At 40.0% G+C, this 25,926-nt stretch overlaps 1 protein-coding gene across 1 annotated transcript in view; it reads right to left on the minus strand.

The window, feature by feature from the left end:
- The window catches only part of LOC140237923 (uncharacterized), a 35,867-nt gene extending 10,579 nt beyond the window's left edge, over positions 1–25,288 (minus strand). Inside the window, exon 1 of the mRNA XM_072317853.1 lies at positions 24,739–25,288. Within this exon, the coding sequence (XP_072173954.1) occupies positions 24,739–25,288 (550 nt within the window). The remainder of the gene's footprint in view (positions 1–24,738) is intronic.
- Between the last annotated feature and the right edge of the window lie 638 nt (positions 25,289–25,926).

Below are 25,926 nucleotides of genomic sequence, written 5' to 3' on the forward strand. Positions count from 1 at the left end.
GAATTAAATGTATGATGTACTAATAACATAATCTTAAAGATATATATATATATATATATATATATATATATATATATATATATATATATATATATATATATCTTGCGCAAAATATCTGATAGACGAAAACAGACAGAAAGAATTAGAGCATGCACAGAATGAATAATCAGAAGGCAATCAATATCAAGGAGAAGGAGACGAAGAAGAAGAAGAAGAAGAAGAAGAAGAAGAAGAAGAAGAAGAAGGAATAGAGCAATGAAGCCTAGTGTTGTCACTGTTATGGTAACGATAGCGGGATACGGAAGGAAATAGTCTAAAGCGAGGATGGAGTTCTCCTTCAAGGGTGTGTACAGTTCTGGTTGATTTAGCTTTTAACGTTTTTGCGAGATATTCAGAAACCACTCGATGAGACGTAAAAGAGCATGCAATGTTAAGGGGTATCAAAAGTTTATTTAATGAAAATCTGTTTTGAAATGGCTGAGATATCCAAAAACAAGGTGAAACAAAGAGATCCTAATAAAAGACGCGGCCTGTCGCCTTTTATTATTATCACTTTTTTGGATATCTCAGCCATTTTAAAACCAATTTTCATCAAATAAATGTTGAATCCTCCTTAAAATTACATGTTCTTTCATATTCATAAGAGGTTTCTCCCTATCTCACTTAAGAATGTTCAAAACATGAATTCCCACCTCAACCAGTACTGTACAGTCCCTTTAAGTGGATGACAGTTTACCGAATAAGCATCTCATGAAAAGGGAATAACTGAGAGATGACAAGCTAGATCTAAGATTTCAAGTCTGCGCTTCAGGACAACCATTCATGAGCATGACAATGATGATAGCTTGAGTGATGATACTGAACACAAGATAAAGAGTAAACGAGCAGTCACCACCACCACCATCACCATCATCATCATCATCATCATCATCATCATCATCATCATCATCATCATCATCATCATCGTTATCATCGTCAACTGCGCCGCTGTCGACAGAAGAGTGCTATGCAGCATTGATAACTGGTTTACATCATTCCTGTGTCTCTTTGATCTTATCCCCCTTGCTCACAGACGAATATGACCCCAAGAAACCATTTTGCGTTAACCAGAGATTGGTTGTCAGAAAGAAAATCCATCTCCGAACAAAGGAAATAGTGGGGGGGGGGGAATGACGGAGTGTGAGATTGAGAAAAGACTCAAGAAGTCATAACCACATACAACCGGCACACGAGAACGGACGCAACGGGCAGTTAAACAGGGCAAGCACGTACAGCATGGTCTAAAGTTTCATCTCTGTTTGATCATCCTCTGCATTGTTGGCCTCATCTCACACAACTTTCTCGAAAGAAAAAGAAAGAGAGGAGAAGGAGAAATGATAAATCCCTCTCAGGGACCACCTTATTACCCGTAATTGTGACGTCATGGATTTTAACTGTCGATTCATGAGAGAATGAGAATGAGAGGGGGAGATAGATGGATAGCGAGACAGACAGAGAAGGAGAGAACAAGGGAGATGGACTTGACGTTATGTCGAATTAAAAACGAAATAAAGACGAAATCGCGGCGATCATGAGGTAAATTTCTTTTGTTGGGACCAAATTTAATAAACGATTTGTGGAGAAAAGGGAGGAAACGGTTGAGCTCGAATCACGCTGTAGTTGTGTGCCGATGGGACGATGATCATTCCGCCAGTGAATTTTGTGCTTGCTCGAGAGAATATTGGCGGGAAGTGGCCGGCCTCCCTGCCCACCCGCCTCCGCTCGACGCGCGAGTGTGCGGAAAGCGCGAGTTTGCTTGTTTTTCTGCAACCACGCGCACGGGCCATTGATTGCTTTTGGAAACCTGTTTCTACACAACTTAACGGGCTTCCCATTTCTGCGTCCAATGTGCATCTTACAGCCTCTTTCCCAGCATCGATTCCCAATATCACACTGTAAATGGTCCTGCTTGCCCAAATAGCAATTAGAATGCATAACTGATTTCAGACTTGACTTCTCATCTGAGCGTTTCCAAGACAGTGATTCATTTGTTGCCGTCAGGACATCTGATTTTATTTGACGTGATTCTGTATATTCTATGCAACAGAATGAAGTACATCTTTAAAATTATGATAAGATAATACAGAGAGTTAATATCACATAACAACATTATAACACCATAAAACAATAACACGTGCATCATAATCGTATAGATAAGTATTCTGTATGTTCTAGCTTCTTCATGACATAATAATTATACATATTCCTCCAAGATTTCTAAATTGCTTACAAAACTATAAGAATTTATCATGTTTTCCAGCTCCCTCCCTCCGAGTCTCTCTCCCTTTCTTTCTCTCTGCTTCTGTCTGTCTGTCTGTCTATCTGTCTCGCTCTCTCTCTCTCTCTCTCTCTCTTAGTTAGTCGCTTCATGAATAATCAATGAGATCCATTTATGCATGAGTAATTAGGCAGAGTTCCCTCCCCCATTCACTTAACCGTTCCCCCACGAGATTCCTTGATATCCTCATTTCGCACGGCAACCAGGGGCTTTCGGTAGTCAAAGGGTTAGATTTACTTGAGAAAGATTTGCGCCCTCCGATGCCACTGGCTACGTCATTACAGAATTTGAAATAAATACAGACAACAGATTGTGGGACTGGGTGAAGATATCAAGTGGTCTAATAGTACGAAAACCTACAGACGTCATCCGGACCTTAGGTTGCAGTCAACTGTAAGGCCAACCTCATTACCAGGAGCCGTATTGCTTAGCGCATTGCACATGGGCATGATTTTAAAACATCCTGACGCCGGAAAGGCGAGCTGGGACTTTTCTACCATGGCAACCAGAGTGTGCTCTAGAGCTAGAAAGTTATCTTCACTCTCGTCCAATCACTCGCTCATCTTGTTCCAGAAGTCTACCCGATTATCACTGACAGTGTATAAAGTGCCCCTTACATGAATTTTGCTGTGTAGTAGACGCCATATTACGCGTATTCCTCTTCTGCATCATAAAACAAACGTACACATTTATACACATTCTCACACACACTTAAATTGTGTCTGCATATAATTTAGCTGACCAAATGAAGAGATTTTAACCATGTTTGCAGATACACATGACATATGCTATCTTATCTCTTTCCATTTTCAAAGCATCGATATGTATAGATGACAGCGCTGTGTTCCAATCATGAACACTTGAATGGGACAACAATGGTAACATCATCATTTATTTCTATTCTTATGACAAGGTATTCTTCAGATAGTTCAAGACATCTCTTGGCTTTCTACCTCCACCGAACATATTCTTGACGTCATATCAAGATTAGTTTTTGTCTTGGAACTCATTCTTAATGGGCCTTTGTGCATCTCTCCCTGAAAATCATGAATTATACTGGAGCCGCCGTCACTCCCTGAAAAAAAAAAGAATCGAGGGAATTTCCTGCAACCACCACCCCCTTTCACATATATGTAAAAAATAAGATAATAATAACTGCTTTTCCCCAATCGATACGCCTAGCTGATGAAAATAGCTAAGATTCTTCTCCCCTCTGATCTTGTGGAGGATTTAGCCTGTACCTGATACAGTCGATATAAGAGACATTCCAAGTGCAGGGTGCATTATATATTCCTCTCGTCGTATTTCGTTTTCCCATTCTATTATCATCATTGTCATTCTGAGAGGGGGAAGCTCGATCCAATTGATTTTTCCTCACCCTTGGCAGCCAGCGAGGCGCGTTAAATCGCGATCCACAGACCGACTAAAAAGACGTGCAATTTGTTAGAAGTTACAAACGCAAATTGATGTCCTCCGCGATTTAACCAGCTCCATAAGGCGATAATACCACAATGGAGCCAGTTTCGAAGAGCCAAAGAATACGGCAAACAGCGAGCGAGATTTTTTAAATACTTTCCCCCTTTTTTTCGAGTGAGCTAGCGCATCGACTGCGAAGACTTTCGCTTAGATTTCCTCTTTCATGGGCTCCGTTCATTCATGGTTGCTGCTCGTGGTGCGAACAAGAAAGGGCGCGAATAGCGCATTTTTCTTCTTTCCCTCTCCATCTCTTTCAGCGATGGAGGAAGGAGAGAAGGGAGGGAGACTGGGAGAGAAGTCGACGATTAAATTTACATTCGTCGTTCGTTTGTCGACGAATTGGAACCTAATGTGGCAAACAAATCGATAATGCGAGGACATCATGCTATTGTGATTGGCGATTCCCGCGCCTTTTGTTTCGTCAGCCATTCACTGCCATTTCCCCGACTGCTGCATCAGATATTCTTCTCTCTCTCAATCTTTCCATCATCTCCTTCTCTCCATCTTCAATTATATTTCTATATTTATGCCAACTCACCCTTTCTCTCACTTTCTCCTTTTTTTTCTTGATAGGCCTGATCCTTGGTATATAATATTTGCCCATATTCGGTGATTTTCTAGGCTTCGCTTCACGCCTCCTATGTCGGGCATCCATTCAAGTAATTCAACGTCAAGATGGAGGGTATAGCGGGAGCGCTCCGAGTCACAGTGGAAATCTCCGATGAAGCTCTCGTATACCCGTACTAATCGATTGATGCTGTATAACTCCAGCGAGCGGTCACTTTGTGGGCAACCTTGCCGCTTTATCCCGCGATGCAAAACATTTGTTGTTGTTACTGCGGCCACACATGAGAAGAAAACGCCATCTCTGCAAACTGATTGAATATCCAAACTAGAACGACAAAAAAAAAAATCCTAGCTTGCCGTCACGATTTGCTCGCGGGAATATTTTATGGTAGAACTGCAGGTTTCTGGAAGATAAAAATTGTTTCTGCACATGAAGTCACTACGTGACATACGTCAATACAGTGTTAACAAAAACAAAAACGTTCTCATAATAACCTTTTGAAAGATATTCCAATACTGTTGTATTTTTTCCAGCGTCTTTTTTTTTTCAATCATGAAGATTACATGACAATCAATTACGAAGACTTATTATTCACCTACATCTTTTCCCTGTCAGCGAGTTAATCGTCATACAGAAGAAAACAGTTAAAGACGTTCCATCCGTGTTTTCCCAAAAATATTTCCTCATTCTCGGTGTTTGTTTCTAGCCCATTCTCTGATAATCAAACTTCATATACTACCCTTTACTTTACTCCTGAATAATTTTCCATCTTTGATTGTTTCTATGCTTTGTCGATTCAAACTGAAGTAATATATTGCTCTTACAATCCGTCAACATGTTCTTCAGGCGCAAAAGCACTCACACATGAACACCTTCCCCCTCCTTTCTAAAAAAAATCTTGTCACTCTATCAATTCCTCAGTCATTTACTACTATTTTTCATATCAGTGCTTTGACTGCATTAACACATCGCCTGCGGGAACCCGTTAGGTCCTAGGGATTTAGACTCTCATAGGGAACTAGTTAATTTTGAAGTTATCTTCCGCCCGCTGTCATAACTCCACTCATACCTTCCCTCCCTCTCTCTCATCTATCCCTCCTTCTTTCTCCTTCCTCTCTCTCTCCCTCTCTCTCTCTCCATCTCTTCCTCTCCCTCTCTTTCTCCATCTAATGTTTGCCATGGTTGACGGGAGGTGGCGAAGGAGTGTGGGGAACCGGGAATTGGGTCTGTCCGTTCTCCGGTCTCCGAAGGCGCATCTATCGCGCGGTCTCCGTCCCGAAATCCGATCGCTCTCAATTTGTAAAATTAAAACTGTCTCCCCGTGTCATCACCATTCTTCGTCTAGTATCGGAATGGTTGATAATGTTATTAGTCTTTATTCTAACGCTCAGCACCCCACTCTCTCTTGGGCTCTTTACACCAGCGCCGCTGGCGATAACAAGCATTTCAGCTCGCATGTGTTTAGACCCCTCCTCGCCAAAGTATGCAGTGATCAAACCATTTAGAGAGAGTGTATGACTTGATTAAGGCTCTAATAATCTCTACTAAGTTTACAAGTATCGCTTACAATCACCCTTAAGTCGATGCCCCTAAAATTCGGAGCGCGGGGCGCCCCAACGCCCCGACGCCACATTGAGTCTCGCTTACCACCAAAGTCGAACAGAATCAAATTAAGCAAATGGGGTTTTCTTGTGTGTCACGTTTCATGTTAATCTATCTTAATCGAGAGTGAGAGATGGCTCCGGTGCTCTTTTTGAAGAGGGGCTTCAAAGAAGGGCAGGAAAAATGATGGCGCAAAGAAGGACGGACTGCTCCGTTTTTGAACAGTTTGTGGAAGATAGCTGCCAACCGCCATTGCAGCCAAAATATGATCTCCGTAATGTTATTGAATTTGGTGGGTAGCTAGCGCATTAAGCGTATCAATGCTTATGAATTACGGGCCCACTCGAAACCCTTTAAAGTGTTTTTTTCTTCTTTTTTTACTTCAATTTCTTGGAGCGATACGCACCAGCTTAAAACTGGTAATCTAATAGGTTGTAAACTTAACCGCATTTAACTCCGCCATTATTTGAGATATTTCCCGTAATCCAGCACGGAGGCTGGCTAGATTACGACGGAAGAGGCAGTAAAAGATGGCTCCGCTAGACTGCCTGACTAAAACCTTACATCTGTCTAAATGAATTAATCAATCTTGTGGAAATACAATTTGTTTCCTTCATCGACCAATTATGGAAGCGATCGCCTCTGGGCCGGGAAACCGTATTCCAACAAGGAAAAGTTGACATAAAAGTGTTGAGCTCATGAAATTCTTTTCAATATTGCCCATAGCTCTTCCTTTTCCCATATCTTCTTCACTATTTATCCATTTGCGTCCGTTTTAGCCAAATTGATGGTGTCCGCTAATTCGTGAAATCTCTGTAACTAGGACATGACCGGTATATGTAAATGCCAAAACAAATGGCGTGAAATAAGTTTTGACATCATTAGCAAAGTCCTCGATTTCTCTTCCAAAATTACTCTGTTTTCGGGGTTTTACTTCTGCTATTATACCTGAACTAGTTTGATGCTAAATGATATATTACGATTTTTTTTTTCTTCTGCTGTGATGATGCGGCTGGCTAACTGATCCAGCTTGCAGATTTGTCGAGTGTAATTGTATACTGTCCTTTAATTATGGAATTACGCTCAGATGCCGAGACAACTGTGAAGCCGAGCTTTCGGGTGATCTTGGCCTAACATGATTGAACAATTTAAGACGAAGGAACATAAACATCTCGTTAGCTCCGTCTGACGCCAAGACCGTTGTCATCCACCGTCAAATAAACAAAAACGATTAATTGTGCGGGAGAGAAGCATTTACCCTCCATGACGCCCCAAACTCTGCAAATTAGATGAATCCCCCTTCTTTTATTTATTCGCCTTCTCATGGCGACTCCATCGGGCTCTCGGAGGAGCGACATGGGGTCGTCATCGACTCCACCAGATGGATCGGAATGGGCTTGCCCCGATAAACACGGAAGCCTCCTAGACCAATCCCTCCGAATATATCATTCAGTTCGTCCATTCCTGGTGCGTTTCACGTCTTTACTCTTCTCTGTCCCAACTCTTAACATCCTCTTTGCACCCCATCTCCACCACCCTCCCTCCTTTTTTTTCTCTCTCCTCTCCTCCTTTTCTCTCTCTTTCTGTCTCTCTCTCTCGTTGCATCGTTCGCTGATTGAATCGGCTAATTGGTAGTTATCACAGAAACAATATATCTCCAGGCCCGAGAGATTGGGAGTAATTACTGCCGATGAGTAGAGTCACACTTCTCGTGTCGCGCGGAAGCCTCAACTTGGAAGAGGCCAAAAAATGATGGATCGCTACGACGCGGAGCCCGTGATGCAGAGCCAGGCGAAACGCCTCGTTGCGAGCTCCAGTCTGGATTAGATGAACCACGCTAGATGTGTGCATAATCGTATGATCGTCGTCGTAGGGGAAGTCGACGATATCGAGAGAAGACTTTGCTCGTCAGGGAAAGATTTAAAAAAAAATCCTTTGCAGTGAGCAATAAGAATTGCTGTTCATCCAAAAAAAATTAAGCCAATTGTATGTTTTTCATTGCTGATTTATGAAATTAAGTAAATGTCAGATCTCCACCTAAATTATTTCAGTGAGGATAAAAGTTTGAAAAGTTGTTTGTTTGTTTGGTTTGTTTGTTTGCTTGCTTGCTTGCTTGTTTGTCTTTTAGTTTGCAGCTTCCAAGTTTAGCAACGACGCGTGAAACGTTGGTATGATTTGAAATGACAAGTTACACTCTGTTGTGTTCCTGCAATTCCACTAGTGACAAGGGATCATCTTGACGCAAAAGAGCATTCGTTAAAAAGAAAAGAGATAGTGGAGTAGCCAGCACACTATACATTGCTTGTGAGATTCTGTGGTCTCTTTAGAAGGGTTGAATAAAGATATAAAGTTACTATCCAATTGAAAAAACAAAACAACAAACCAACCAAAATCAGTGAATTACAATTCAATATGATATTTTAAAAGAGAAATAGGATTATTTGTCAACCTGGATCTTAAGTGTCCAAGTTGGACACAGGAGAACAAAAGAAGTAATGTCTGTGGTTTATCGGCGTTGATAGTGGAGGAGTCGCGTGTTGTTGGAGCTGGCTCGGCTGGCATCATACAGCTCCCATTGGTATCCGGGCAAGGATACAGAAGGCGGCTGATGGCGTGCGTTTCGTATCGAGCAGTAGGAGAAAGGTTGCCAGGCGGTGGTCTGGGTGACGACCAAACCAAAATAATCTCCCAATTCTATTGACTCGATGGGCAATTAGATAATTAATGAGGGGAAATTAATTGGGCATAATTCGATTTGCGTTTCGTGATTCTTCTTGGATCCGCGGAGTCTCCGTGTTGATCCAGCAAAGACGCGCAGCCGAATATGAATGTTTAATTGCATTTCGCCGCCATAACCTTGACAACTGCATGGGACCACTCCCACCCTTTCAACCCCGTGCTCCCATAACACCAGATACTGTTCCTATTATTGTTTGGCAATAATCATTTTAAAGTGATTTGAAATTTATTAATCAAGCAAAGATGTTGGAACGACTAGTTATTGCTGGGTGCACGTGGCACGCAACGCGTCGCGCTCGCTCCCCCGAAAGTATCGCGGCAATGCTCTTCATTCCCACCCGCACTGCGCCAGCACTTCGTTAGGCTGGACAAGCCGATAGAGTATTGGTTCCATGCGACATGGGCCTCTAGTGACCCTGAGGTGCGTGCTTGCCCCTATTATACCATGATACCACCCCCTCACACACACCCATGGGGTACCCTTTCTGACTCGTATGAATATCAAAGTTTGCACGTAGAACTATTATGCGTTACGCCCTCGCGAACAAAGGCCGTGCACGGCGACACAATGCAACGCCCTGCGCTCCGGCCGAGGCAGCGGGTACCAACTGGCGGGCGCGTGTAGAGGGCACGGAAAAGTAGAGAGTAACCTAGTTACGCATCCAGATCCGTTCTCCAATAACTCAGCCACCGAAGTTAAACATTGACTGCGAGCAGCCAGCACGCGCCCCTTGCCCCACCGACTCGCCCGACTGTACGCACTTCATCTTATGGCTGGCAGTAAAATATTTTACTCGAACATGCTAAACCAAAAGCAAGGGACATACTTCCCTGAAATTCCCATAAGTTACTTCTCTGTTGATTCTTAATATTCATGACGTTGCTGCGTTGATGTGCTTGGGGTTAAGAAGGGAAAGCCGTGCACAGCTTGTCGATGCGCCTGATTAAACTAAGCAGACCGCGACAAAATATTGCCTTTTCACGCCACACTCATATCCGAGTCAATTAGCGTAATTAAACGCCACTGCCCATCTCGAGTAGCCACTGGAGAAGACGGAAAGGGAACGCTGAAGAGAGAAGGAGGGGACGTGAGGATGTGAGCGATGGGGAGGAGGGAGAGGAGTGGCGAAGGGGTAATAGAATTACGAAAGGTTGATGGCGGGACCATTGTCTGGGTGCGACTCGAGCGACTGGTTGATGTCCGATCATTTTGTTTAACTGGTTGTATGATAACAACGGCCATGATTTCGTCTCTAATCCGGTCAGTATGTCGTGCATGTTTTTTTTTTCTCTCTCTCTCCCCCTCTCTATCTTCTCTGCATCGGAAATGAAAGATAAACACATTAAGGGATGGGATGATTCAATAAGCCAATTTCACGTTATCCACAACAAACACTAAAAATACGATAATAATAACAAAAATCATATCATTACTTTTTACTGTCTAGATCCTGCTATTGTAAGCTTTTCGACATTTCGATAAGAACAACAATAGCATCTATTCTATACTGCTTATGAATAGATGATCTCTCTAATTAGAATTCCATATCAGATCAGAACCTAATGGAGATGACCAGCCGGTTTATGTCAAGCCAATAATTCAGCAGCGCAATATGATTATTACAGAGTGACGATTATAACGAAAGTGATGGAATAGCTACATGCTGTAGGAGAAAGTAAACAAATACAACAAGGATATATAATCCTAGCTTAGATAATGAAATATTGAAATGAATGTGATATCGATGGAATATGATAATTGATTTGTTTTTTGAAGGAATGAAGATGAAATGTTATTCCAGCGATCCTTAAGAGAATTAGAAATAACCAATTAGATAATAAAAGAATATAAACTATGTAGATAAAGAGACAACTCGGCACAATTGTAAAAATATGAAATGTTGGAAATATCAGTTTCAGAATGTCGTGAAAGTTCTCAGTAATTGAGCTTCGGTGAGGATTGAATTCTACTGGCACTTAGCTTACTCATTAGAGATACAGCAGGTCATCAAACACAGCCATAAAGTGGTTTGAAGTTGAACGCATCTGGTTTAACTGAATTTAATTGAGTTACCGCTTCCGGTAGTAAAAAAAAAAGACTGATTAGTACAAACATAGTACAAAAACATGGAAGAATCGAGGAGACCACAAGACAATATAAGTTACAGATTTTCTTTGTCCATTATTCCTGAGGTGCAAGCGCCAGACAATTCTAGTTGTTTTAGCAGGTTGTTGTTGCTGACCGCTAAGGGTCCTTAGCTACCATCAAACGTATGAGCCCTCTACAAATGATAAATTTCCGAGGATTGACATTTATATAGTGTACTATTTATATAGTAAAGAAAGACAGGTACAAGGATGACGATGGTTTCAGTTGTCATGGAGATAACAACATCGATCACATGCTCAAGAACAGACGTTTTCAATACCATAGAGAAGTCGGTCTGTTTGTGGTTTGTGTTACAATTCTTTTACTAATTTTTCATGGTTCAGGTTGTTGTTTGTGTGTGTGTGTGTGTGTGTGTCTGCCTGTCTGTCTGTCTATGCGTGTCTGTGTGTGTGCCACATACGTATGTACGTTTTATGAATTATGCATGGGTCTACTGAATCACTGGAACAAAACTACTTAGACGGAGAGGTAAACAGTGAACTATTGTTGTGACTTTAATTCACTGCGTTTTTTTAGTATCCATTTCCAACTGAAATGTACAAAGCTGGAATCTGTCGTCTACTTAGGAAACTCAGTAGATATATTTTCTGATCTGAACTTGCTTTGTGATCGAGACCGGTGATGAAGTGATCTTTGATATGAGAAGCTCCGATGTACATATTGGATAACGGTGATGGCGGAGCAGTCACGTCGTCATAGCAATCAACAGATTGAAGAGCGCGTGACGAGAATTCGTTCAAAACAGCTACCGTTTCTAGTGGATTTCACATCAGAGAGGTGTAATATTGCTACCCTAACCACACCAAATCTAATCCATTGCACAAGGAATAAAACGCTTTGAATGTTAATCTCTGCCGATATGTAGCCTAGATGCTGCTTTAAACGACCGAAATGTGTCTGAACACAGCAATGTCCATGTGATGAAAAATAGCAAAACAGTGTCAAGAATTGGTACCATTTCATCGATTGTTTGAAACCCATACTCGAAAACGATGGAGATAAAGTAGCATCAGGCGAGATAACTATCCCACGAAATGCCAATTATCATAAAACAGCACTGCTTACAGGGCTTGATGTGGATTATTCATTTCATTTCATTTCCAACAGAGTATAAACAGCATAACATTCGCAAATACACAGTTACAGTGGACTCCCGTTATAACGTTGTCCTCGGGACCGGTAATTTTCTTGCGTTATATCGAAATATCGTTATAACCGAACAAACAAACAATGAAGACAAAGTGTGGATAATGTTACGGCCTGAATTTTTTCTTCATTGTAACCAGAATTTCGTTGTAACCGTGTTCGCTATAAAGGGAGTGCACGGTATACGAAATTAATAAGGATCATTTTGATAAGGGAAAATATAATGTAAAGAAATACATTCATATAATATGAGTTTACTGTATGAAAGAAAAGTTATTGTAAATGTCAGGCCCCATATAGCAGGCTCCTTGGTGAAAAAAGTAAATCTAATAAACATTAAAAAAAAATCTGAACTACTGCAGATTAATTGAGTACAATGTGTTAGAAAAAGTAGAGGACCGAACAGCATTACCATATCAACGCATGGATGCAGCAATTGATAACCTGTCATTTTTATCACTGTTCAACTTTTCTATATTTTCTACGCATGAACACAAGAACGTTGGTGTCTGCTTTATGTAGCTAGGAAAAATAATACGGGTTGAGATGAGGCTTTTGCGAAGAACACACAGGAAAATCTTGTATACCAATAATTAGCATGTGGAAATTTTGATACACCCTGGTCACGGTGCTGGTGGCTCAACGGTCTTCATCATGATGCGCTAGATATGAAATACTGAAAAGTATGATAGATACGACATTATTTCATGGGTAATAATAGTATTGACTAATATCAGCAGACAACGAAGAATTTCTTATGTTTCATCTAAAGATCGGTGTTCTTTTTTCTCATTTTTCTATACATCAACGCCATAAAGGCATTCAGACTTTATAAAATCTCAACAACAACAAAATAAAAACCTTAGGACATCGCAAGTAAAAGTAAGAAAGGTGATGGCGATGACTTAAAAGTCTTCTTTTTTTTTCTCGCGATGCAGCTCGCGATGCAGAGTCCAAGCCCCTTTGCCTTGTCTATTCAATCACCACCCCCTTCCCCAAATATCAGTAATTGACGTGATGCAAGCTAGAGCACCACACTCGTCCCTCTCCCGATCCGATTTGGGCGTTAGTGAGTTGGCAAGCAATCCAATAATTGGTGAAGTACTTAGGAAAACACGAGAGGCGAGAGGTGGTGAATAGTTTAAACGTCTTTCCCTCACCTCTCCCCTTCTCCTGCTCGCTTTCTGTCTGCCATTAACCGTCATCTCCTCCCTCAATTTAATCGTGCACATCATCATATTTTCGCGCTCTTTGACTCCTGTCGACGTTCGAGGCCCTCCCCGACCGCCAGTGCCATCTTTCCTTTCTATCTTCGAGTCAATTTTCCTGTATCTATACCGCTCACTTTTCTAGTCACCTTTCCTCACTGTCTTAACGTGGCCATGTCGGGCGGAGAGTTTTAGCGCACGTCATAGCCAACCCCATCCTCTTTTGAATTGAAGTTAACGTCACAAGACAATATATATATATGTATATATATATATATATATATATATATATATATATATATATATATATATATATATATTGTAGTCATTCCCTGTTTTACAAAGAATGCTATGGGAACAGATAACTTCTGAATATGATTTTGATGAATTACATTTTGCAATTCTAATCGCCATGTATGACGGAAAAATCTCGTTTAAGCAGAATTATGATAATAATCGACATGATCGAGGAAAGCCCAGAAAGATCTGTGCATATTTTTAACCGCAATCTAGACGTAAGAGCTCAAGTCAAACGTATGTACAAACATAATAAAGAATGTGATTGCATTATGCATGTCTGAAGAGTGCACACTGTTATTGAAGGGATATCAATGGCAGGTTCAATCGTTGATAGACAACATACAGTACAGAGGGAATCATACTTAGATCTATGAAGGTGAAGTCGTTATCCTTTGGATTACTGAAACATCCTCTTGCTTTTAGCGTCTGTAGACATTATACAACATTTGTTTGCTCTGGAAGATCTGAAAGCTTGTCGCCCATGTGAAGACACAAAATATACTCCCTCATACACAATATTGTCAGTTTATTGCCTGTTATATAGTTTTGGTGTGTTTTTTTTTTTTTTGGAGAGTATGTTTTATTTGTAATATAGCGCTGTTTAACGTATCCCACTGAGTTTCTTTGTTTGAGGACAGTTTTCTTTGCAAATATCAGATTGTGGTCTACATTTAATGATTCTAATCTGTGTAATGCCAGAGAGCAAAGATGCTGATATACCAGCTCAGTGTGAAGCATCTCTGGAATTGTTTTGAGCAAGTTGCCGACTGCATTTCAATAAATGAGACCCATTTACAATCATCAATGCCAATCTGCTTCCTGTACCTCTAGTCGACCCTGACTGGAGTCCTCATATCTACAAGGAGGAAAATGCCTAAACTCTTCGTTAAAAAGAATGACAAGCACGTTTGATGCAATAAAATCTACAATGTGGACTTTTCCTGTGGTTCAGATATGAATTTTATATGCCGCCTTTCTTTAACTGAATGTACACTTTTAGTACGTGCTACCTACCACTAATCGATATATAACAGTTTTGGCGGGTCGTAAACACGACTGTAAAACTGTGTTTGCCAGACGTAATTCCTCAGCTACCTGATATTAAATCTGGTATCGTAAAAGTAGGCAAGCATAATATATTCCTGTTTATATCAAACCGATGATGGATGTATGATAGGGCTAACGATTGTTTGCTCAGTTACCGTTTCCCCCCCCCCCTTTTTTTTTTAATAAACATTGTGCGTGGCATAAACATTGCCCTTCAAGTGCCGATTTGCTCCTGACCCGGAATAAATTGTACCTTGTACAAACTAAAGAACTCTTGATTCTACATAGGTATGGGACATACCAAAGATGTCTCTATCTCTAACTTCCCATCTCACAATTTCTCTCTATCTCTCTGTGTCTCTTTCTTCGCCTTCTCTCTCCCTCCCCACCCCTCCCCCTTCTCTCTTTCTCTTCTCCACTACAGAAACTGCTGAAGAGGAACGCATTTCCCACTTATAGGAGGATAACGTAGAGCAATTTGCATCACTCATCCACACCAAGGAGGTATCACCTTGTCCGTACGCTCCCTGTAAGGTATCTCATGCAGTTTGGGAGCAGACGATTCAAGAGTCTACATTACAAGAGGTGCAATGTGCTGTAACCTGAATTCGACAACAATTCCAAGATATGAGTGTAGAGATGAAAATAACAAAGTATCGCATACGGGTAGGGAGGACATTTTATACAGCTTGACAATTGATGAAGTGAAGACGGGTTATATGATAAATCTGACTGAAGGGGCAATATTTGAGGAACGTTAAACGAAGGGGGAAAAGTTTATGAAAACTCACATAATGTATATGGCAACATATTTTCAGAAATTCAGGAAAAAAATGACGTTAATATGACGTTACTGATATCGCTACTCTCATGTTTATGGTTGTCTTTATTTTCCTTTTTTAAGGCAATTTGATTAGTATTGTTAGTTCAGCAATAAGATATTAGTTATTGTGTTATGAGGAGGCTGCAAATTACACGCTCTGCTTTTAAGCAGTTCCCTCCATTTACAATCAACTTTGATTAAGTATTTATCAAAAAAGTTACATTTATTGTATTTCAGTTGACAGTAGTTCCTTTGATTACAATGTTGTATTGATTTTGTGCAATTATGTGTGCTTGTGTGTGTGATTGCATTTTAGTAAGAAATAAAATAGATGAACTGGATGAAGTGAATGAATGAAACATCAACGGATGGTAAATTGCAAGGTTATCCTACCATAGAGAATCACAAGGCTCTACTGCTTTCTCATTGTACGACCTTCCTTGTGTTCTATATCACAGTGATAATGGCGCCGAGGGTACACAAGGACCCTGCGTGTAATCGGTCACTGACCGCTTATTGGTGTCCAATCAGTACACATGTCACTGGATCTGTTTGTGCATAATGTGGCTATGTGTCTGTACGTGCAGGTTTAGGCCTACATGACTGTGTCATTTGACTGATTGATATAGATGTGTTGGAACACTGTGCTTTCTTATTAGCGAATACACACCAATCTGTGAACATAGTTTTTCATCTGTAGACATGGTTGTAAAAAGCTTTTGATAAACGGTGATTGTTATTTCGTAAGGACTTTCTGTTCATGAAAATATAAACACTCTTGGCTATTGAAGATAATGAATGTTCTACCTTTTGCATGGTAATACGAGTAAATAAAAGACTGGAAGCCGCAATGTTTCCCCGTTTCCTATTCTCCTTGTCTGTCTGTCTGTCTGTCTGTCTGTCTGTCGGTCGGTCGGTCTACCTGTCCGGCTATCTATCTGTCCATCCGTATGTCTGTCTTTCTATCTGACGTACTAATCTATCATTTGATCAACTTATGTTCCTGCCTATCTACCTTTCTGCTTGTTTGTTTATACATTTCTCTTTCAAAGCTACATCGAATTCGCATCCGCCTAGTCTAGTCCTTTTATCTATCTATTTACCGTTCCATCGTTTTGTCTTCTCAATCTCTCTCCCTCTGCTGATATTAGTAATCTTGCTGCTCGTCAGTGATTGTGAGATAATGATGGCATTTTGTTGAGACTACAGTCGTTCCTTGCTTCGGTCTCCCCTCCTTCCCGCCCCTTCATTTTGTTTGAAGAATTCACCTTTCTCACACCTACGTGCATTGACCAACTCCAGAGTGAAAACAAACCGGCCACTTCAAAGGGACCACTTTACAACGCTGTCCCATGTTCCGAATGCTGCCATCAAAATGGCAAATAGTAGCACATACCACGCCAAGAATTACCCTCGCGCTGGTAATTGTATGTTTTGGAGGCTGCAGAAAATGGTAAAGAGTCATACTGAGCGCCATGCAGCGCAAGACAGCCCGAGATAGACGGGGGGCGGGGGAAGCGAGAGAAGAGGCATTTTGCGATGAATGTGTACACGGGTGAAGTGCCCGTAAAGACAGAGCAAACACGCCTTCCTTTGCCGCGCTGTGTGCGCTTCTTAACCTCAGACAAGCCCTTCACACATTTGTTGCTGTGAGATTGAGACTCGCGAAGGGAATGTCTCGCCTCGGTGATGTCACAATGGTCTCTCTTCCTCTCTCCTCGCTTTGTCATGTCATAACGTGACACACACTACACTACCTTCATTTCTGCATGTTATTCTTACTTCGTGAAATGAAATTCATCATTCCCTAATTTCAATTCAGGTTACTTGCATGTACGGCATGTATCCTGTCCCTGCTTGTAGAGCTTCGAAGAAGGAGGTCCACATACCAAAAGACTGAAAGCAATTTGTCCTCATCACAAGTTATGATATCTTTAATTGATTGCAATTTCCTTTTTATCCAGAAGTGCAATAAGACATAATTACAGAGGATTGTTTGATAACTGATAGTGATAATCAGTCATGATTTACTACAGGTAAAAACAAGTATTATTCCTTCCAAAATAATCAGAAAATGATTATACTGATGACAACAGCATCCTCCAATGTGTCATGTCGTCAAAATGTATACTGGCTAAGACGTAACCTATATTTTCGGGGAAATCCCTTCTGCATTATCCACGAAAGAAAGAAAAACTTGATATGCAAGATATATTTGCTACAAAGATGGGCTAACCTCATTAGAACAGGGGTGATTTTATTGTATTGTGTCCCAGTATTGTGTATCGTCAGGTGAAATTAATTCGCTGAAGTTGTTGAATTCCTTAAGAATTGAAGCAAAACAACAACAACAAAAAAAGGTGGAAGCTGTGTCAATAATCATTTTGAAGTGGATGGGTGAGCGAAATAAAAAAAAAGAAAGAACACTGAACGAGACTTAAGCACTCTAAAGCCACAGACAAATGATATCGGGTGCAAGAGTAACCATTTTCAATTATAGTAGGCCTACACAAGAGTCAGCCCCAAGTACAAGCAAGGTTTGAGATACAGACATAATATAAAGTCAGCTATCTGCATGATTCATGTGCCTTGCAGACAAAGGTTTACCCTCGCACATGGTTTGAAGGCAGGTATTACTGTATGAGCTTAAGAGGAGGGAGAAGGTAGGGTCTTTTCTTCTTCTTCTTCTTCTTCTTTAAACATTCATCTTGACATTGAATTGTTTTAAAGATCGAATAGACGCATGATGTCATCGTGGCTGTAGGGTGGAAAACATGACAAGGTCTATGTGAATCAAATATTCACCCTTGAATAAAAATCCTATCCAATGGCAGGATTTTCAGAGTTTTTTTTTTTATATTTCATTATTACACGATATTAGAGAGACTGGTAGCACCCATAACCATGAAACTGAGATTTTTCAAACTTGGAATAGTTTTAGCTTTGTCTGCTTTTGTTGTTGTTGTTGCTGCTGCTGCTGCTGCTGCTGCTGTTGTTGTTGTTGTTGTTGTTATCATTATTACGATACAAGTTACTTTAGTATATCAAAATCGATAAAGATTAAACAATATAAAAGAAAACATTCCATGCGCACACAAGCACATACACACACACACATCAAGTCGAGAAGAACTCTCAACAGGCAAAGGGGACATTCACACTTTTAAGCGTTTATGTATAATACATAATTATCATGTACATATACAAATCCGGAGGTTTTATAAACATGGAAGTTATCACCGATGGCACCCAGTGTGATTGTTACAATTTACTGATCATCACAGATAAAATGTGTCTTTTGTATAAAAGCACCCTGTCCGCCGTATCACTGGCCTCTGTTTAAACACGGACTCCGCAAGGCGCCCCCTTATCGGGGGTCCTACAGTGACAAAAACACACTAAAAACAAAACAAAATAAAAACACCAAAAGTATGTAACAAGATGTCAGGTCCAAGTGATCAAATTATGTCATTATTCCGTCATTGTCTGTGCAAATTTCATGGGATCAGTGCTACTAATCACCCTTAAATACCGGTTTAGTCAGGGTAACTGATAGCAAATGATCCCTTTGTTCACTCAGCCAGCCCAGTACCTGCCTTCCCGGTGTTAGTCCACATAGTGCTGATAAATGCACAATTATCGCTGGTGTGTTGTCTAAGATTCTTTGGGGGAAGACTGGCTGTCCCAGTTACCTGTAGGGAACCGAGGTGTGTGTGAATGACAAACTTAAAGAGTTGGAGACTGGACAGGTAACGGCAGAGTTTATTCGCGGTTTGATTTCGCATTTTGTTTTGTCATGGTTCTACTTTTTTTTTAATTCTTATTTCATGTGAGTTTCAAGAACTAGTGGCGGTGAGATGGAATAGATTTTTTCCCATGACTAAAAGTACGTTCTAGTATGTCAATTAAAGGTGATGTATTTGCAACACAGATCAAATTCACTGAGAGAATGTATTTCAAAGAAGACGAAGAAGAAGATAAAGAAGAAGACGATGATGATGATGTTGAAGAAGAAGAAGAAAAAGGACAAATAAGCAAAGAAGACAAAATTGATAAAAAATAATTTTCACTCATACAGCTCTTATTTTTTCCATTTTCTACAGCAATTCCATTGCAATTTTCCTTTAGTATCCGTTATCATTGTCGATAGAGTCAATAAAATCTTACAATCTTACAAATCATTATACTATTGTGACAATTATTATTACGAGCGCCGGGTTGTTCTATCATAGTCGTTGCTACACACCACTTTTATTGTTATTGACATAATAATCATCAGTATTGTTATCATATCATCGCAACAGTGATAGTGACTATACTTTGTCCTTGTCTTGAACTGTTGACGTCCTGTTGTGATATTCACAGAATCATAAAAATGGAGGATAATCAAGAAGAGATTTCAATTTCAAATTTCAATTTCAGTTTCAATTTCAATCTATTTCGTACTTCTCGTATATCAATATTACATCAAAAATAACAGCACCAGTTCTTTTGCCTTGTCAACAATTACAAAAAAAAAAATACATACATGATAATAACGCAGTAATTATTATGATAACTGGTCGACATCGAAATGGGGTTGTACAAAGAGAAGTATGATGGGACCTACGTGAAAGCAAGCTTGTTTGGCTCTAAGCCCCGGATTATCAGTGTTTGTGAAAGAGAAACGAAGAACGGATAGAAGTTCAGACCAGGTGATTTAATGCTACCAAATAAGGGAAGCGGGGTATGCCTATATGATGAAGAAATGAAATAAAAAGAAAACTATACTAAAATGCAGGGTTACCATAATTGTGACCAAGTTATCATTTGTTTCCAAAATACGACATGATTTACTTATAGGGCCTACTTAAATATACACTTAACTGTTATTGAGATTGAATTGAGCTATTAGGGACAAATATTTTACCTCCAGGATGATGATCATTTTCTAGACAAAAAAATATATACCAGTGATGAGATATAAATTGAATCCTTTTGTTACGAATCGGGAGTCTGTATAGAGAAAGAATATGTGTTTCCCATGAGGGATGTCTCGGATGACTTCTACGTTTTTTGCTGTTTAGGATGGCGTGTTATCATTACTTGTGGGAGGATTACTTGCATGAGCCAGCGAAAAGGATCGGATCTCCGTGGTGCTGACGATAAGGGAATGAATTGAGGTGGGTGTCTATCTCGGACTTTGCGTTGACTTTGAGGTGTTCTCATCAGTGTCTCATCAAACACAACAAAATGCATGATACGCAAACTTTGCATACACATTAGGGGGGATTTTCGGAGATAACCTTGATGGTATGATGGAGCATGCGTAAATGTGTGTGAGTCTTGGTAAAGGACATATACGTGGGGGTGTTCAATGCATTTTATTGTCTTTTGCTCCTTTTAGTGTATTTGACGCTTACGGTAATGACTTTGATAGATATTGGGTCTTTTCCAATCCGCCATCTTATTCAAAGCTAACAATGAATGCAATGCCACTATAATAAAAAATACTTTGTTCAGATTTTTTTTTTTTTTTTGTTAGGCAGATAGTTCTTCTATGTCTATTCAATAATATAAGAAATGTAACAATCCATTTCATATACAAAGTTGTCAAGTTCCTTGACAACTTGGTGACTGTCATAATTAATCTCAATTATCTATAAGAACATTCGCTTGACGTCTCTGACATCATATTGTTTTCATATTCAAAGTATTGATAACTCATAGGCATGTTTTTAAAACTCTCATGTCGCATACTGAACTAATCTACTACTGGTACATATCATAATAGCATTTCAGTTATTTTTTATAATGATTATATCGCAGGGTATGTGCAACATAACAAGCCTATTCTGGCTTTCTACGCACATACCATTTTCTGATTAACTGCACACACAGTGTTGATGAGCTTGTGTTTTTACGTACCTATATGCTATCTGTTTTCCTTATTTGTTTTTCTCTTTTTTTCTTTTTTTCATAATACTTTCCTGTTTTGTCAACGCATATTATATATATAAACAAAAGTTCATATCTACACTTTTGTACAATGTGCACATATTTACATGTATTTTTTTTAATCTATATATTGAATCGGAAATAAAGATTGAATTGAATAATAGGTCTATGCCGTTTAAGTTAAAGGAAAAGGAAAACCCAAAATATAGCTGCTTTATCTATCCACGTATGTCAGACTACTAAGACTACGCCATATCCCTGCTATGGCATGGTTCTTTATTGAATCATTTCTTCTTCTTTCTTTCTTTCTTTCTTTTTTTTTTTTTGTCGTTTCCTTTGGTTTCGTTCATTTCATTTCCAACACAATTTCTTGTGACATGGCCATGAAAGTGCCGCGAACTTTGTTAAAGTGCAAATCGTCTGGATGTTGGCTAATTACGTAGTTATGTTAATTGATCGAGTCGACATGGTCGATGGAGGGTTTAGCAGAAGCCATACCAGGGATGGACACCAAAGGGGACACTAATGGGCGCAATCAATCGATCCCAACCACGGCCTGTATCGATCAGGAAATAGATATTCTGTGACCTGCCCCTCTCTCCGTACAAACACGCACACACACATACATACAGACACACAAAGTTACACAAACACACACACATTATGTACTCTCATTAATGTACTCTTTCTATCTATCTATTTATCTATCCTCTGTCTCTCTCGCAACAACGCCGTCATGGTTTAGCCTTGTTTGTTTGTTTGTTTGTTTGTTTGTTTTGCTAACAAATAGCTGTCTCAAACCAACTGCTGGGTTCTATTATCATTATCTGATCCTACGTCATTGAATATCTTTCTCTATCTATCTATCTATCGATATCTTTACGACTTGGGTGGAATCTATGAATCTCACATCTCTCACTGTTGACTGAGATGGCGTGGCAACTATATTCTTATCTACTTTACTTACTTGCGTCATTTATAAAGTACAATCATTTTAACATCAAAAAGGTGCTAATAAATAGACAATTACTGCACAATAGCAAGCCCAGTTATCTATTTCATTTCATAAGCTGGTAGAGGCAAAACAAAACACCAACCCTAACATATGAACCTATCAAGGACCATGGAAAAGGGATTATAGGATAAAAAAGAGAGAAATTGGAGGAGAGAAAGAAAACAAAAACAAGAGCTAAAATGTTCGGTGAGAAATGCCCTTAAAGTATAGACATTAAGCTTACCATATGAAAATGGAGCGTTAACTTCAAGCATTGTTTAAATCTTGGAATAACTTCTTCTTTAGGGAAATTATATCAACTTTTAAAGTTCAATCAAAGATATGCAACAATGAAAGCACATGTGTGTGCAAAATGTACATTATGTACATCTATGTAAGTTTTTGGTGTGACATGCATGTATCCTAATAAACATAACTATGCATTTGTGCTATCTTTAACGTGTTTCGCTATTACGAGTCTTGTGTCAAACTCCGATGTTTACGTGTTTTCATGAGTAGGCTAAGTGTAATGCACGGATCTTGAGGTCAGGTCAAGTAAATAGGCCAATAAATATGTTCCTATGTTATGAGCTGAAAGCTTGCAAGACTACACGCTCCGTCAGATATTTATCTGCACTAATATGTTATGAAAATGATAATATCACTTTATTCATGGTTCACTAATCCCACATACGTTCAGCTGTTAAAAACTTGAGCAAGTAAGAAACCGAGTTTGATTTATGCAAATGTTTTATGAATTATCCACGTGATATGGTAATAGATTTATATTTCGTTTAGTATTCAACGAATAGCGTTTCACTTTAATCTATGTGAATATTATGTATATATACATGACTACATAATGTATACACATATACTAGTAGTATGTCATACAATACTTTAAACAGTTGGGTTTTTGCTGTTCTTTCCTGTAATTCTGTTGATAATGCCCTTTTATCAACCTTTATTGCAGTTTATATCATGTCCATGCTATTAACATAAATCGTATTTGTTTAGTACTGATTATTATGCCTCATGACAACATAATGCTCTCATCACTATCTATCTACATTCTGTAGGACCTTGCTCTTTAATATTACATATATCATGGTTACCAAAATAACGTCGTGTAATAATTAGCAAGGCTATACAATCCAATCTTCTCTCTGTACAAGCATTTGATGAAATCGCTCATACTATAGTGTGTCATATAGCGCCGAGAGAAAATTGTTGTTCTACGTTCAAATCGAAAAATCACACACATACACGATGTCATTTTAAGCATCAATGAAAAATTGATAAACTACACTTCATAGAATTTTACAAAATACTCGAAATAATTCAAATATTCAAATATACTTAGGGCCTATAATACGTACGACATGAGTTGTGGTTCAACACTATAATGTATTATAAAATGGCAATCTTCATTAACTGCACAATGTATAGTTTAAGGTTGGCCATACGCATACAAACCATTCCTTCTACTAAATCAAACGGGGAGAATAAAATGTGAAATCCAGAGGTCTATTTTATCACAAATAAAAGTTTCATGTTGGATCTTATTCTTCCATTCAAAACTGTTTACACGATAAATTATTTTACCTTTCGGCATGAGAGAGAGAGAGCAGGAGAGCATCAAGAATAACGTTCGAGGATATCAGTTATAATTATGTAAAATTAATTTTAGCTGCCAATGATACTGAACAGTTCAATTTCCAGAATTTGATACAGCACATGCAGACATGCATTTCAAATTTTAGATTTGACAGTTTGCTTGTCTTCAAACTGTATCCCTCATTACTCTCTGCGGGAAACTTAAGAAGAAACATCAATCCAAAATATGTACCTGCTCGGGAAATTCTTACTTTTGAATCTTTTGGAGATAATTGATGTGATTTTTTTTTTCTTGGATGAAAGGCAGAAACGTTTCATTTCACTCTCGAACAAACATTGAATTACGGTTGACATTCTGTGGCGTATGTAACTCTGTCATGAAAACTGAATTGAAGTGTTACAGTTTGATCATTCAAGCATTATTTAAGATCAAACCAAATTTCTGTTTGAATACCAAGGTATCCATCCTGAGATATGTTTACAAATTTCATAATCTTGTACTTCATTTCAAGATATTTCATTTTGCTTATGCTCGTATCGGTGTGCTATTTGTGTTCGAGCTGCTCTATTTTAACGACAGTAAAAGCATTCTGGTTCCTTTTTTTGTGTAAATCACTGTGTTGTGATTGCTGGTTGATGCATTAACTGATCCTTGATTAGAGTGTGACTACTAAATCTGAATTGACAATTTTGTGACTGATGAGCTGAAACTCTGCAGAGAGTGTCTGCTGTATCTGCTGGTATGATATCTCGTTTTTAGCATTTACATCTTACGTGAAGTCCTCGCAACTTACCGAATCCTCCGGGAAAGTCTCCGAATCGCGGGAGCATGACACCGTTCCGAAACCAATCTACGGAGAAGGACGACAAGGGGTGGCCGGTGCGCACGCCATGCTCGCCCACAGCTGCGGCTGCTGCTGCCCTGAAAGCGCTCAGGTGATGAGCGGCCTGAGCGTGGTGCTGTCCCCCCAGAAGCCCGGCGTAGAGCGGATGTGTGTAGATGGCTGGTACCACGGCTGCGTTCGGGGCCAGCCCAGACACTGGGGGATGAAATCCAAGGAGACCTGGCTTGGGGACTAGACTTCCCGTGGTGATGCTCCTACCCTGTACGGCCTGAGCTGGTATACCAACACTAGAAGGTCCGGAAGCGAATCCCCGATCCATGACAGGTACACGTGTAGGGTGTGGCTGCACTGGGATGGGACTAAGAGGACTGCTTCGATCAGGAGGAGATGGTGAGCAGCAGGGAGACTTGGTCTGTCTACCAGGTGATGCGTCCTTAGATAGCAGAGCGTCGATTGTAAACGCCTTCGACGTCTCCATCGTGGAAACCCGCTCTTTCATTTAAGAAATATTACTCTTCCTTTCAAGGAGTTTTCTGTGATGTGAGATTCTCAAAGTATGGGAAGCTAGCGGTATCGATTGATGTCGTAAGGATGTAACAATGAGGATCCGTTTCGCAAAACGGTGGGGATGCTTCCAAGATGTAATGAATGAAAGACGGAAGAAGAAATGGGTCGTGGAGAGCGTCGAATTGTGATAGGACGACCAGCGGGGTAAAACCGCCAAGAATGCTTCATTGACAGCGACGCCGTGTCCTCTTAAACTCATCCACCCACCTTGGAGTGGTCCTAATCGTCGTCTTCAGATCGGAACACACTCTTTGCGAGAACCACGTGTGATACCGGCTCTCTGACGAGATGGAGGGAAGAAAGAGGAGAGAGAGAGGCGGTGGTGGCGAACGATATGCTTATCATAAACACAACACTCTCATCGAGGTACTCCATGAATACCTACGACCGATACGCACTCAGCAGTCCAATCAACGCTCTTGACACAAGGATGCATTGTGCGCCACCGCCGACGGCAACACGGAGTAACGAGTTTTCCCATTGGTCGCCAAGCACCCGCAAACGCACGCAAATATGAAGAGCAGCATCTCCGCGAAGAAGAGTTAGCCTGGCCAAGCGCGTAATCTACGC

This window comes from Diadema setosum, chromosome 14 (genome assembly GCF_964275005.1).
Source record: "Diadema setosum chromosome 14, eeDiaSeto1, whole genome shotgun sequence".
Lineage (NCBI taxonomy): Eukaryota > Metazoa > Echinodermata > Echinoidea > Diadematoida > Diadematidae > Diadema > Diadema setosum.